At 53.0% G+C, this 13,945-nt stretch overlaps 1 protein-coding gene across 1 annotated transcript in view; it reads right to left on the reverse strand.

The window, feature by feature from the left end:
• Window positions 1-13,945, reverse strand: part of LOC114007368 (ryanodine receptor 2-like) — an 84,052-nt gene that overhangs the window by 14,056 nt on the left and 56,051 nt on the right. The window contains exons 9-12 of the mRNA XM_027770854.1: window positions 10,482-10,581; window positions 9,860-9,956; window positions 5,032-5,106; window positions 2,753-2,909 (exon numbers count right to left, since the gene is read on the reverse strand). Coding sequence (XP_027626655.1) covers window positions 2,753-2,909; window positions 5,032-5,106; window positions 9,860-9,956; window positions 10,482-10,581 — 429 coding nt within the window. The remainder of the gene's footprint in view (window positions 1-2,752; window positions 2,910-5,031; window positions 5,107-9,859; window positions 9,957-10,481; window positions 10,582-13,945) is intronic.

Below are 13,945 nucleotides of genomic sequence, written 5' to 3' on the forward strand. Positions count from 1 at the left end.
AAAAAAAAAAAAAAAAAAAGAAAAAAAAAAAAAAAAAGAAGAAAATGAGTATCATAAAAATCTATACAGAGATTTCAAAATCTTTACACCAGAATAAACTCGTCTCACTTTAATTCTACTTCTCCGTGAACTTTTTGAAGTTCCCTCTGCATTACATCATCAAAAACAACAGTGGGAATGTTACATTAGAAATCGCAGAGGCACCGCGAGCAGGCACCAGCGGCGTGGTGGGGAGGGAAGCGTCCGGCACGCCCTTGGCTTTCCCGTGAGCCGGGGAGAGACCGTGCGGAGCACGCGTGAGCAGCTATGTGGAGCACACATTTCTTCTTTAAGCTAAGTTTCTACTTCTGTTCCTTTTCTGTTGGTTCTAAGTTCAACGTTTCTCTACTATATAATTGCAGGAAATCCTTTTCAGCATGAATGGAGTTTAATTTCTTAGACTTGCTTCCAATTAAAAGTCTTAGATTTTACACATTATAATCAGCACTATTAATTGCTATTACACAAAATGTCTGTGTACGTGAGTGCATTTTTAGAAGTGGATTTCTGTGCCATTTATTTTCTTCCTGGGATTACCCACTTGTATTTCATATCATACCTCAAATATAACAACTTATCACATTATATGTTAATTCTAGCCCTTTCCCAAGACCTTACAGTTTGATTTTAACTCTTCTTCTTGTACTATAAATATTTCCCATTTTTGAAAACATTTCTTACTAATCATAATTGGGTAAAATGTTACACAAGAAAGGAGCACACACTAGTTTATTCTCTCCTTTACACACTCATGCACTCACACACCCCTAAATATTGCAATTAGCGGATATTTTTAAATATAATTGCAGCTCTGCTTCCCTTGCAGAGTTATTGGTTATCTACAAACTTCTGGAAACCACGGCTCTAAAACCAAGACGTAGAATACAGCAGGAAGAGAGCACAGAGGGCACCGTACCCGCCCAGACACGTGAGCCAGTGCCCTGCCAAGCACCACAAAGCCGCGGAGAGGAGCGAAGCGACACGGCACTCCTCTGCGCAGGACGCCAGCCGAGTCGCCCGTCGGAATGAGGATCGGAGCCGGGCAGTGCTGTGGCAGAAGCCATTTTTTAATTCATTAGGTGTGACTTGCAGAGCCAGCGGCTGAGAGATGCCCATGGTAAGTACTCGGGGCAGGACGCCAGAACCCTGAGAGGTCTGGATGCTGCTAGGAACCCTCCCCCTGCCCTGCCCGGCCCTGCCCGCCTGTCCTATGCAGACAGAAGAGTGCTTGGGAGGGCCTGCTCTCTCCACCACTTCACCTCGACGGAAGTGAGGTGTCCTCTCCATTCCCCCCGGGAGGCACCTATGCCCGGTCTCAGGTCGTATGTGGTCAAGTTCGGCAGCCCAGACTAGGGAGCCCACAGTGGCTGTCACCAGAGCTGTGACTTGGAGCCCGCCTGACATGTATGTGGAGAACACGCAGCACCTTGTGCAGTGAGGCCTCTGAGAGACTTTCTACAATGGGCTTCTCCCGGACAGCCGGGGTGCCGTCGCCCTGGGGTAGGGTGTGACAAGGAAGCTGGTCCAACTCACTTGCTCTAAGGGCGCCAAGCGCTACGGGAAGAGAAAAAGAGCTGATCTCTGAACCACTCACCAAGGAATATTTTCATTCATCGGAACATGAAAACGTTACCTTTGCATTTAAACTTACGAGTTTTACAGCAAAGAGATTAACTTACCCACAGAAGGTAAGTAGGAGACAGTTGATTTCTTACCTATCAGAATTAGCAAAGGCGTCTAAGAGACGAGCTACTGCTGGAGGGCAGAGGGCACAGCCACACCCACGGACAGCAGGGCCACTCGAGGATGCACTGCCCTGTGCACCCTCACTGGAGACACCTGCCACGCTCGGGGACACCTGCGGCTCCGCTGTCACCCCTACCCCATGACGGAGTTGCTTAAGCTCGTTTCCGTAACAGGAAACTGGTCTTTCAGGAAAACGTTTTATCAAGTAGGAAGTAATTGTCAGTTATCTGTTACAAAATCTTAGAGCGCTGTGCCTACCGGAACTCCAGGGAGAGGCTGCATCAATGAACCCCAGTCCACACTGGCTACGGAAGCCCCGGACAGGCAGTGTATGTAGCAGAGCCCTCCTACCCAGAATGCTGTTCATGGAGTGTCACACATGGCACAGACACCGTCCTCACGGAACGCTGCTGTGAGGATCCAAATCGAATCCAGGCAGGACAGAGCACGTGAGGAAGGGTGACGGGGCCCCTAGGACACCCTAGTCCTGAGCAAAAACCAGTTAGAAACGTCTGGGCCCGAATGCACTCCAACCCCACCTGCACCGCCATGGCCGCGCTGTGGACATACACGTCCAACACACACGCCGGCCCTCACGGAAGCGTCATGTGCACCTTCCCCAGGCCGCCACTGCTCTCGTCATGCCAGGGCTCCCAGCTCCGTTCAGGGCAGAAACATGCAGTTACCATAAAGGGACTCCACGGAGCTGAGTGGAAAGGCCTGCTCGTCAGAGAGTACACACCAACGTGCCCGAGAAAAGGCCCCTGGTGCGCCTCGTCCTCACCCAGGCCGGTGCACCTGTCAGGTACAGCGGCCGAGGAAGTGGTTTTACCTCAGAGCAGCAGATGGGAGACACCAGGAATCTAGAGGCACCTGAGAAATGTCCTCACCTCCTTTCCTCCTGCCTTCCTACCAGCAAAGGGTACATGGCGGCCCCCGAGGAAGCCCAGAACCTCCTTCCTCTTACCTTGGACGAGCGGAAGGAGAACGCTGTCGACTTCACATCAGCTTTCTCCTTGTCCACCAGCAGAAGGTTCCTGTCTTCCAAGAGGCTCAAGTACTTCCCTGTGGTGACATGCCGCAGCCGGAAGGGCTGGCCCCATCGGATGTGGCTTCCACTCCACCTGGCAAAACAGGTGCGACTTGATGGAGGGACCCACCTGTGTGATGAACTGTGCTTGCCATTAACCAGGGGACCCCATACGTGATGATCAGCTGTGTGTCTGCAATTGCCAGTGCGCACTCACATACGTATGATCGACTGTGTCTGCGATCGCCAGTGCGCACTCACATACGTGTGATCGACGGTGTCTGCGATCGCCAGTGCGCACTCACATACGTATGATTGACTGTGTCTGCGATCGCCAGTGCGCACTCACATACGTGTGATCGACTGTGTCTGCAATTCACGGGGGACCCACATGTGCAATATGCAACCATGTTTGCAATTAACGTGTCATCTCTGTACCTCATCTGTCGTCTCATCACACGTGTAAAGGAGACGCGGGTGTACACTTAAAGTCCTTTCCTAAGTCATCGGAATGATCATAGAGCCTAGAGAAGCTGGGCTTCCCCGCTTACCTTATTATCTGTCTCTTTCCCATTTCATTAAGGGGTGCATTTCCAATAAAATTTTACTTTTAAGTTTAGTATTTATAAAAAGTTTTATTATATAGGTGGATTTGATCAACTGTGTATTTTTATAAAATAAATTTGTATTATCAATTAATTAAGGGTTTTAATACAGAATAACTCTTTAAAGTCACAGACTGACAAACACATGTAATGCGTATAAATACCCTCGCTGCACAGGAACACGGTAAAGTAAGCTGGGAGTTTTCAGCCGTGAAAGTGTGTTACCTCGGGGTAGACAGTTCTGTCCTGGGAGAGCAGTGGAAGTGGGACTTAATGAGAAAGGGGGACAACACAGGTCTTTGCTGTCGGGAAAGGTCATATTCAAGTAAACAACGGGGTAATGAATCACAGTATTTACAGTCAACCAAACACTATAAAAAGACTGAGTGACCATTTTATTGGGAAACACCACTACTTAAAATACACTGGAGGGGGTCTGCAGGTGGCGTGGTGGTTAAGGCACTGGACTCCCACAGGGCTGACTGCTGTTCAACTTCCAGATCTGGCAGTTCTCTCTCTCTTTGTCTCTCTCTCTCTCTATCTGCCTCTGGTGAGCACACGTGCCCTATAGCAATTTTTTTAAATACTAATAAATAATTCTTTAAAAACTACACTGATGTTCCATTCCACACACCTACTTAAACTGAGGATGACACCATTTCTATGTCAGCCTCACATTCTTGTTCAAGGGTGTGCAATTTTTTAAATGCTCACAGGACACGTGAGACCGCCAAACCCTCCCGTCACCCCCAGAAGCACTGACTTCCCTCACGGAAGGTCCACAGCTCTCCAGCAGCCATCAGGACCCCACAGTCCTAAGCCGGAGGTCTCGAAGTTGATGTCATGGGGAAGGAATACGCTGAAAATGCTCTGTGTTTAGGTAACAGACTGAATCTTTGAACTATTTTTTTTTAATCTGACATTTTCAACCTATTTAAAAATACTCAGAATGGCAGCTGTGTCGTTGATACTGCATTTAAAGGAACCAAAGGGCACTCTACAGAGAGGTTTCTGAACTCGCCGGAAACACAATAGGAAAAAAAGTGTGGTCCTAATGTAAACCCTTGTTACCGCAATGACACATAGCGACTTTTACTGAGCTCCCAGGGCCCACCCAGCTCATGCGCTATTCAAAGAGAAGACGGCGACTGCAGCCCTCACTCCCATCCTCCCCTTCACACTCCGGTTTCCTCTGCCGGAAATGTGTCCTTGGGAGGTGAAACCCAGATGTCACATCGGAAACACCGTCGGGCTGGCACACAGCCTGTCCTACCTGCAAACCTTGCGTCACTCTGTCCTGGCAGCACTTGCTGCCAAGAGGCACATGGTCTGGGACAAGATGATGCTGCAGAAACACACGAGGCTGCAGGACAGTGTGTCTGCAGGAGGTGCTGCCTGGTTCTCGGGCAGACGGCCAGGTAAAGGAGGCAGGGGGAGGAGGAGGGGAGGGCCGAGGACGGTAAGAGGCCTACTCTGCCTGTCCAGTCCCCACGCGCCTGCACACCTGATACGGCAGACCCTCCCGTCAGACCATGCAGTACACGTGTCACGCAGGCTCAGTGCGCTGGGGTTCAGGGCACTGGGACGGCTGCTTCTACGGGCTCTACTTACGCGACTCGGAGCGTCTCAAGTCTCCACAGGGAACGCGCGTGCGCCGACACAGCTCCGCCTTCATAGTGGACAGTTCTGCTCCAACAAAGAAAAGCCCAGTTCTGAGTTAGCACTTCCGTCATTTGGACTCTTATTTTTCAAGCTCACTAAATAAGAAAAGCAAGTGGATAAACAGTGCTAGTCCGATTTCTGGCAAGAGACAATATGGCTGGGTATAAAAAGGAAACAAATAACCAAGACAGCAGTGACTGGCTGGCTTCAGCTGCCCTGAACGAGCTGATTTAACGTCAGAGTCACCGGAAAGCTCATGGAAAGCTCATGGAAACTGTTTTCCATGAAACAGACTCCAAAATTGAACTCATACTGAAACGTCACTTACTGATAACTTTGTAAAGTCTTTCATGTTCTCTCATCACTATTTTCTCCACTGGTCCTCTCTCCTTCGCTCTGCCCCCACCCCAGGACATGGATGACACTGTACTCTCTAACCAGGTCCACAGAATTAGCGGTAAATAACTGACCGGCCCAGTGTGGGTCCAACACACACATGACTCTTCGCAATTCTAAATCCTGTTCTAGGAATTTAAAACAGTCTAAAGAAATGTAAGAATGCTAATTCTTAATATTTTAATGTAACAATCTGCAATGTGTACCAAATGATAAGTATCAACAAAAATGTCCCAGAAAAGGGCACTTCTTTGGATACGTATTAAGGCACCCAGATTCTTTTGTCCTTCTGGAAGATACTGCTTACATCTAGATTAAGATAATAAACCAAACATGGGCATGAAAATCAGTCTCAAATTTTAACTGACAAACTACAGGGCAGTTTCTGTTAAATCAGGCTGGCCTTGAACCCGTGGTCCTGTCACGCCCGCTCACTACAGCACAGCAGGTGCCTGCACTGTCCCCACGCCCCCAGAAATCCAATGCCCAAATTCCTGAGCAGTTCACCCTTCACCTTAAAAGCCTGTGTTTTGAAAGAAGGCCTGGCCTGGCTTTCCTCACGGGTGGCTCTGGGCCAGGCCAGGGATCTGAGCTCTCTGCAGCCAGGCGGGCATTCACATTCCAGGAAGTGAGTCTCGGCAAGGAGGAGGCCCAAAGGACAGGAGAGAGCCCTCCTTCACGGACAGACCCTCCCGTCAGGCCATGCAGCACACGCGTCACTCCCTGGCTGGGCCTGCAGCGGTGCCCACAGGACACCAAGAGGGGGAGAATGAGGCCGTAGAAAACTGCCCTTATCTGTGACCCTTCTGGAGCACAACAGAGCTGCTCTCGAGCCCCTCCCAGACGGCGACCGACGCGGCGCACTACCCAGAAGGTGACTGAGAGGGCACGCCACACAGAGATGCCAGCGTCCCAGACAGTGACCGACACGGCTGCCTCACAGAGATGCCGGGGTCCAGGGCGTGCACGGGTGAGCCAGGCATCTCGGGCCACACTGGGCCAGTCAGTTACCTACCACTAGCGTCATTTGAGCTTCAGCATAGCAAAGGAGCAGAAGGAAAGAACACGGCCATGCACACGCATAGCAGGGCTGCTCCCTGCCGAGGCCCATCCTGGAGCAGACGCTGCACTCGCTTCTAGACACTGTCGAAAACTGCCACTTAACTGCGCCACATCTGAGGGGAGAGAGCAGAACCACGCCATCGCACACGAGCATGCGCGCACATGCACCAGCGCACAGGAACTGCCGCCGCCCTGCCCTAGTTCCCTCACAGCCCCGATCACCGCCTCCTTCGTTTCTTGGCATGGCGGGTGCTCGTGTGTATGGAAAAATAAGCAGATTTACATTTTGTTTTATGTGAGAGAGGGTTGTTTGTTGTTGTTGTTGTTTGTTTTTCTTTTTTTAAGTTTGTTCGTTTATCTCTTCTGAGAGACAGTGTCAGCTTCATGCCAGGATGCACACGGTCGCAGCAGCCTGGGTCACAGGCACACGCGCTTCCCCGCATGCTCGGGACAGCCGAGGACAAACACGAGCCCTTTCCTGTGTGACCCAGGCGCGAAGCACTGTGACTCTCCCTGGCCCGAGAGACAGGCCTTCCTGATGGCCAGGGCGTGTGCACGTGCCAGAGACAGGACTCGGAAACGGGCACGTGGCCATGCCTTGGCTCCTCCTCCTCCACTTCTCTGTGCTGTCAGGACTGACGGCACACACATGCATGCACCCTGTGTGGGTTCCTAGCCACCTGCCCCCAGGAGGCCTCATCCACTGCACACAGCACCCTCCGGACAGGGCCACCATAGCTGGGCTGGCATTGTCCCCTGACTGCATGTGCCCGCTAGGACAGACCCCGAGAACACACTGCATCTCTTCTGGCACGAGATCCTAGCCCATGTTCATTCGCAAGCCAGACCACAGGCAAGCTGGCTGGTGACCCGTGCACACACACAAACGATGCTGCATGAACGCTCCTGGGGCTGCTTTCTAAGGCACACACCCCAAATAATGTAGCCCCAATTTAACCAGTTTTAAATCTAGCAAAATAAAAAACTGGCATGCTTAACTCAGACAGTACATAGCTAACTCATAAAAAAGTATCCATTTGCATGAAGAAAATGCCTGTTGCTATTTTATTCACATAAAATCATGGATAGAAGTAATGAGATGCAAGCCACACACGAAACTCTCTGAGCATAGCGCCCTATCCAGCATTTCACACTTGAAGTAGAATGTGGCCATAGAGTTTCAAGCCCTTGGGCTGGAATTGTACGTTTTTCTTTTTTAAGAGAGATTTTTGCTATAGATGCGTGTGAGAGAGACAGAGGCAGAAAGCGAGAACTCACACCCAGGGGGATGGCCACACTACAGTCCCTTCTCCATTTTCCTCTTGGGATCTTGGGCGCACACCACACGGGCCTTGCATCAGTTTTAAAGCCACCAGGTCCAGGATGAACCACAGTTATCTACGTAGGAGTCCAGCGACGTAACCACTACGCCATCTGCTGGTCCCTGAATGGTACTTCTAAAGCAGTCCTGCACCTGCCGGCCTCTTTGCCAACTACCTGCAGCTGTCTCTCTCCAGCCTTCTCGGCCTCCTCTTCGCAGGGAATGGCAGGAGCTAACAATGGAGACCTAACATCCAAGGGCCCGGGGGGGCTCCCTCCCTGACTGCTCCTGCCCACAGCAGGCCCTGTGCCCACATCTTGGGTTGTGTGGGTACTTCCAGGCCAGATGCCTTCCTGGAAAAACCTCAGGAAACTTAACACAGCAGTGACGGTGAGTCTCACATGCGTGCCAAGCCCCATCCACAGAGGAATGGGAGAGGATGGAGGAGGTGCATTAGCTCAAGTCTGAGGTCTGCCTTGGCCCGCCGAGCTCTGCTCCCTGACACGCGCTCTGTACGCTCCATTCCAGGAGCCCCTGACGCTCTGCGGCAGCATGGGCAGTGGGGGTGAGGACGCCCCCTGTGTCCAGAGCCACAGCCCCCAGACACGTCCCCAGCTGCATGATGCTCACGGGGACTCCGAGTGGGTGGCCGTGGCCTGGTGAGGACAAGCACTCAGGAACGAAGTGGACACAACCTCCCTGGGCCCTCAATCATCCTACCACGTCTGACAAGGGAGTGGGTGTGATGGCCACATTTCCCCGGGCAGTATGACAGGTGCAATCCCGGCAGACAGCTCGGAGGTAGGAGAGAACCTCAGTATCGCTGGACCTTCTCCAGCTCTAAGACCGCTAACCAACCATTGGATTGCTTCTACGTCTTTTTCTAGTGAATCAAAATACAGTTTCAGGTCGTCGCAGGCGTTTCTCCTCGGTATGCAGTTTTGGGCCGAGGGCTAGGGGTGTCTGGGGCAGGATGGCCTTCGTGTTACCACGACGACAGAGCCCCGAGCGCCGCACAGCTAAGGAATCTCCGAGGACACGCCCAGTCCTTCCTCATTCCCACCGTGTGGCCGAACAGAGGCACAAACCCAGAAATCCAGTTTCCCACCGAGGGTACATTCCCTCCGTACGCGCCTGTGCCCGGAGCTGGGCTCTGTCCCCACTCCACGCGCACCTCCCCTGCAGACCCCAGTGCCGCAGTCGACTCCGACGTCCAGTGGAGCATGCCCATGGCCTCCACTTCACCCAGACGCCACCTGGCCCCCGGCCCCCGGCCCTCAGCCCTCAGCCCGGCTTCCAGCTCAGGCTCCCCCCACCACCAAGCCCAGCTCCTCGCCCATCACTGGCCACCATCCTGCTCCTCCACTTCCTCCCGGAGGGCCCCCAACAGCCAGCGTCTATACCCCGCCTTCCCTCAGTCCTCACTCAGGGGGACAGTGCTCCTCCATTCAGGGCCGACCCCTGGCGCTCACTCACCCTTCTTCTCAGAGGAGCTGCTCCACCCATGGCCTTTGGAGAGCCCTCGCCACTCATGCTATCCCCTTTGTCACTCATCTCGACACGTCCCACTGAACGAAGTTAGCTTCTATTAAATGTAGCGCAATGGCTATGTTGCTAGACTCCCACGTAGTCAACCACGGTTCAAGTCCCGGACCCGGTGGCTTAACACTCACCCCAGGCGCGTGTGCATGCGTGCCCAAGATCCTGAGAGGAGAATGGAGGAGAAGGGATTGCGGCATGGCCATACCCCCCGGGGGGAGTGATTTCTCACTTTCTGTCTCTCTGTCTCTCTCTGTCTGGCAAGCACACGCGCCCTATAGCAAAAACTTCTCCAAAGGAAAAATAAAAAAGGAGGCAGGACACCTTGGGAGTCTCCCACGGCACCAAGGAGCAGCCCTACCAGGCAGGTAACCGTCCCTGGCCACAGGTGGCCACGCTCCTGCTGAGCAGACGTCGTAGCCAGCAGGCCCAGGCTGGAAGCCCCGGCGCAGCACCCACCTGCGCTGCTCCCCGGTGTGCTCTCCGGAGGGGACGGTGAGGCACTCATCCATGTGCCCGTGCAGCAGCCTGAGGACGTCGCCACCGATCAGGTACCCTGCAGGGTGAGCGCCAGTCACGAGACGTCCTGCCAGACGGTGACCGCCAGACAGGTCGTCTGGGCTTGCCTTCACTTTCAGCACCTGTCAGGACCCCCGAGGTGGAGGGGCTGGCCACCCCCTCTGCATCCCACAGCCAGTGACATTCCCACGAGGGCACATGACCTCAACCCACACAATCCTCGTCAGATCCCCTTTCTTTGTGAGAATAGGCAGGACGTGCCCAGATGCTTACCCTGCTGCGTACGTGGAGATGACCATGAGGCGTGGCCCAGACAGACGGACCCACCATTAGCCTAACCAAGACGCCCGCCCGCCGGGTGGGAGGAAACGACCCAAAAGCTAACCTGACACTAGGACGAAGGCTGGAGACAGCATGAGCGGAAGGGAAGCTGTGCATCCCAGTGGGACTCAGAGGAGGTCCTCAGGTCAGGACGTTTTGACACAAATCTCTCTATTACATTCAGCTCCTTCAGACAGCCCCGCTCTGTGCCAGACGAGCTGATCCTGGGAGTGGGTCTTACCTTGGGCTGCTTCACTCCCTGAGCTGATGGGAGCCACGCTCCAGAGGGTCTGCTGGAAGGCGGCGTCCACATGCAGGCTGCCCTCGCCGTAGGACAGGTGCTGTGCAAGAGGCGAGAGGCCTGCTCAGGAGTTGTGCTCGTGCTTCGAGAGCGCAGTGCAGCACCCCATGCTGGAAATGCCCGGAGGACTCTGTCCCACCCTGACACCGCGAGTCAGAAGGCCAGAAGGGACATGTCCCAACCGACTGCAGGTACCGCCAAGCTTCACCTCGAGACACACCGAGGGAAGCCCACCATCAAAACAGGGGAAGGGATGCCACGTGCACAGGACGAATTCATCTGCAAAAAGACACTTTTTTTCTTGAAGGTTCATTTTTTTTTTAATTTTCCAGAGGGAGCATGCACTCACCAGAAAGAGAGAGAGACACACAGAGAGATAAAGCGGAAGTGAGAAGGCACCCCAGGGGAAGCCACGCCACAAGCTCTTCTCCACTTCCCTCTCCTTCCAGAATTTGGGCACATATGCACATGCGCCTGGGTGTTTTTCAAGCCACCAGGTCTGGTATTCCAACCGCACAGTCAGCCGTGTGAGATCCAGCCACCTCAACCACGCCACTGGCTGCACAGTTGTTTTTAACAAAGCAAAAAATACAGGTGTTTTTTTAAATGTTGCTTTCTTTTCAGTTAAACGTTCCTTCCCTTTTCCCCTGCCACCCACCTCTACCACTGCCTCCCTGCCACGCACTCCCCTCCCTGACAGGCTCTTGTATCCTCTCTGCTCTCATTCACTCGGGTCTCTCCATTCCTGAGAGATCAGAGATATCAGAGTGCAGACAGTCTGTACACAGTGAGTGGGGATCTACAATGTGTGTCTTTCAAAGTCTGGCTCACTTCGCTCAACATCAAGTCTTCCATATTCATCCCCTTTGAATCAAACAATAGGGTCTTGTCATTTCCCATTTTAAGGCTTAATGACAGACAAAAAGCCAAAGGTGGCATTTATAATTAAAATTATGATTAGGTTGGGCAGGTGGCATATTGGTAAAGGCTCTGAACTCTCACATGGTTGACCGTGGTTCAAGTACTGGACACATTGGCTTGAAAGTCACTCCAGGCATATATGTGTGTGCCCAAAACCCCAAGAGGAGACTGGAGGAGAAGGGAATGCAGTGTGGCCATCCCCTGGGGGGTGATTTCTCCCTTTCCGCCTCTCCGTCTCACTTGTCCCTGCAAGGTTCGTACAGCATTCTCCCAATGCTAATCACTGTTAAGCTTTGAAGACATTCATCATATAATACAAGAAACTTCCCAGAAATCCCAAGTAGATGAAGAGCAGCCACAGCCCAGGGTGGCCACCAAGGTGGACTTCGCACGTTCCCAAGAACCTTGAGGGCTCGCTGACCCAAAGCGACTATTCAGAGGCACCAGCAAGAGCAGCTCCTTCCTCCTCCTCTCAACAAAACCAGAAAGAGCTCGGACACTGGGACTCAGACAGCGCTCACCCTCACCTTCCTGGCCAGCAGGACTGTCTGCCCTGACTCAGCAGCCACGCCCCCTCCCCTCCCTACGCCTCATTGGCTGCTCTTCTGCACCTTGTCCCTGTCACATGTACCCAGCCGCGAGCTCACAGTGCCCCCTCTCCTCCACATGCAGCATGACTCAGCTGTGCCCCCTCTCCTCCACGTGCAGCATGACTCGGCTGTGCCCCCTCTCCTCCACATGCAGCATGACTCAGCTGTGCCCTCTCTCCACGTGCAGCATGACTCGGCTGTGCCCCCCCTCCCCACGTGCAGCATGACTCGGCTGTGCCCCCTCTCCTCCACATGCAGCATGACTCAGCTGTGCCCCCTCTCCTCCACATGCAGCATGACTCAGCTGTGCCCCCTCTCCTCCACGTGCAGCATGACTCGGCTGTGCCCCCTCTCCTCCACATGCAGCATGACTCAGCTGTGCCCTCTCTCCACGTGCAGAATGACTCGGCTGTGCCCCTCTCCTCCACGTGCAGCATGACTCGGCTGTGCCCCCTCTCCTCCACGTGCAGCATGACTCAGCTGTGCCCTCTCTCCACGTGCACTGTGCCCCCTCTCCACGTGCAGAATGACTCGGCTGTGCCCCCTCTCCTCCACGTGCAGAATGACTCGGCTGTGCCCCCTCTCCTCCACGTGCAGCATGACTCGGCTGTGCCCCTCTCCTCCACATGCAGCATGACTCGGCTGTGCCCCCTCTCCACGTGCAGCATGACTCGGCTGTGCCCCTCTCCTCCACATGCAGCATGACTCAGCTGTGCCCCTCTCCTCCACGTGCAGCATGACTCTGCTGTGCCCCTCTCCTCCACGTGCAGCATGACTCAGCCGTGCCCCCTCTCCTCCACGTGCAGCATGACTCGGCTGTTCATGAACAAGTCACATCCCACTTGCCTTCGCAAGTGAGCAAACAGTTCTGCTTCACAGCAATGATCACAAGATGCAGCTACTTGGTTTTCTTTCTCCATCTTTGTAAGCCACACACACACACAATATGTATCTACCCATATGTACATACATATACACACATACACACCATGTATATATACACATTCATGTACATGCATACATAGTAGGTATTTATACATGTGTACATATATACTCAGAGAATGTATATGTGCATGTATACATATATACTATATAGGCATGCATACATACACAGTGTGTATGTGTGTATGTATGTACAGTATATATGCACGTGTGCATACATGCAGTGTATATACGTACATACATAAATGTGTGCATACACACAGTATGTATATGTGCGTGTATACACATATATATATACATGGACACAGTGTGTGTATACATGCATACATGCATACAGGTGTCCTGACCCGGGGGGACAGCCGAACGGGTTTCTTGAGTGAAGGAGTGAGAGCCAGGGCAAGCAGCGTAGTGTTACAGCACGGAGACGACAGTGTCGTCTGTTTATTGTGGGCAGCACGGTACAGCACAGAGACGACGCAGTGTCACAGCCCTTAAGGGTCACGTCGTCTACTGTGAGCAGCATGGAGACGACGTGGTATCACAACTCTTCAGGGTCGTCCGGAGACGATGTAGTGTTACAATTCTTCAGGGTCTCCCAGGTCATCTGGAGACGATGCAGTGTCAGCTCTTCAGGATCTTCAGGGTCGTCTGGAGACTGTGCGGTGTTTCAGCTCTTCAGGCTCTTCAGTTGTCGTCTTCCTGGTCGTCGTCGTCGTCTCGGTCGTCTGTGTCGTCTGGCTACTGTGGGCCAGGCATCGTGGTTATATACACTCTGGTGGGTTGTAAACGGTGGGCCGTGATTGGTTGTAAATGGTGGACCATGATTGGTTGTAAACGGTGGACTATGATTGGTTGTAAATGGTGGACCATGATTGGTTGTAAACGGTGGACTGTGATTGGTTGTAAATGGTGGGCTGTGATTGGTTGCTTTTGGACCAATCATGAGGTGCC

The sequence above is a fragment of the Tupaia chinensis genome, unplaced genomic scaffold (genome assembly GCF_000334495.1).
Source record: "Tupaia chinensis unplaced genomic scaffold, TupChi_1.0 Scaffold000161_1, whole genome shotgun sequence".
Lineage (NCBI taxonomy): Eukaryota > Metazoa > Chordata > Mammalia > Scandentia > Tupaiidae > Tupaia > Tupaia belangeri.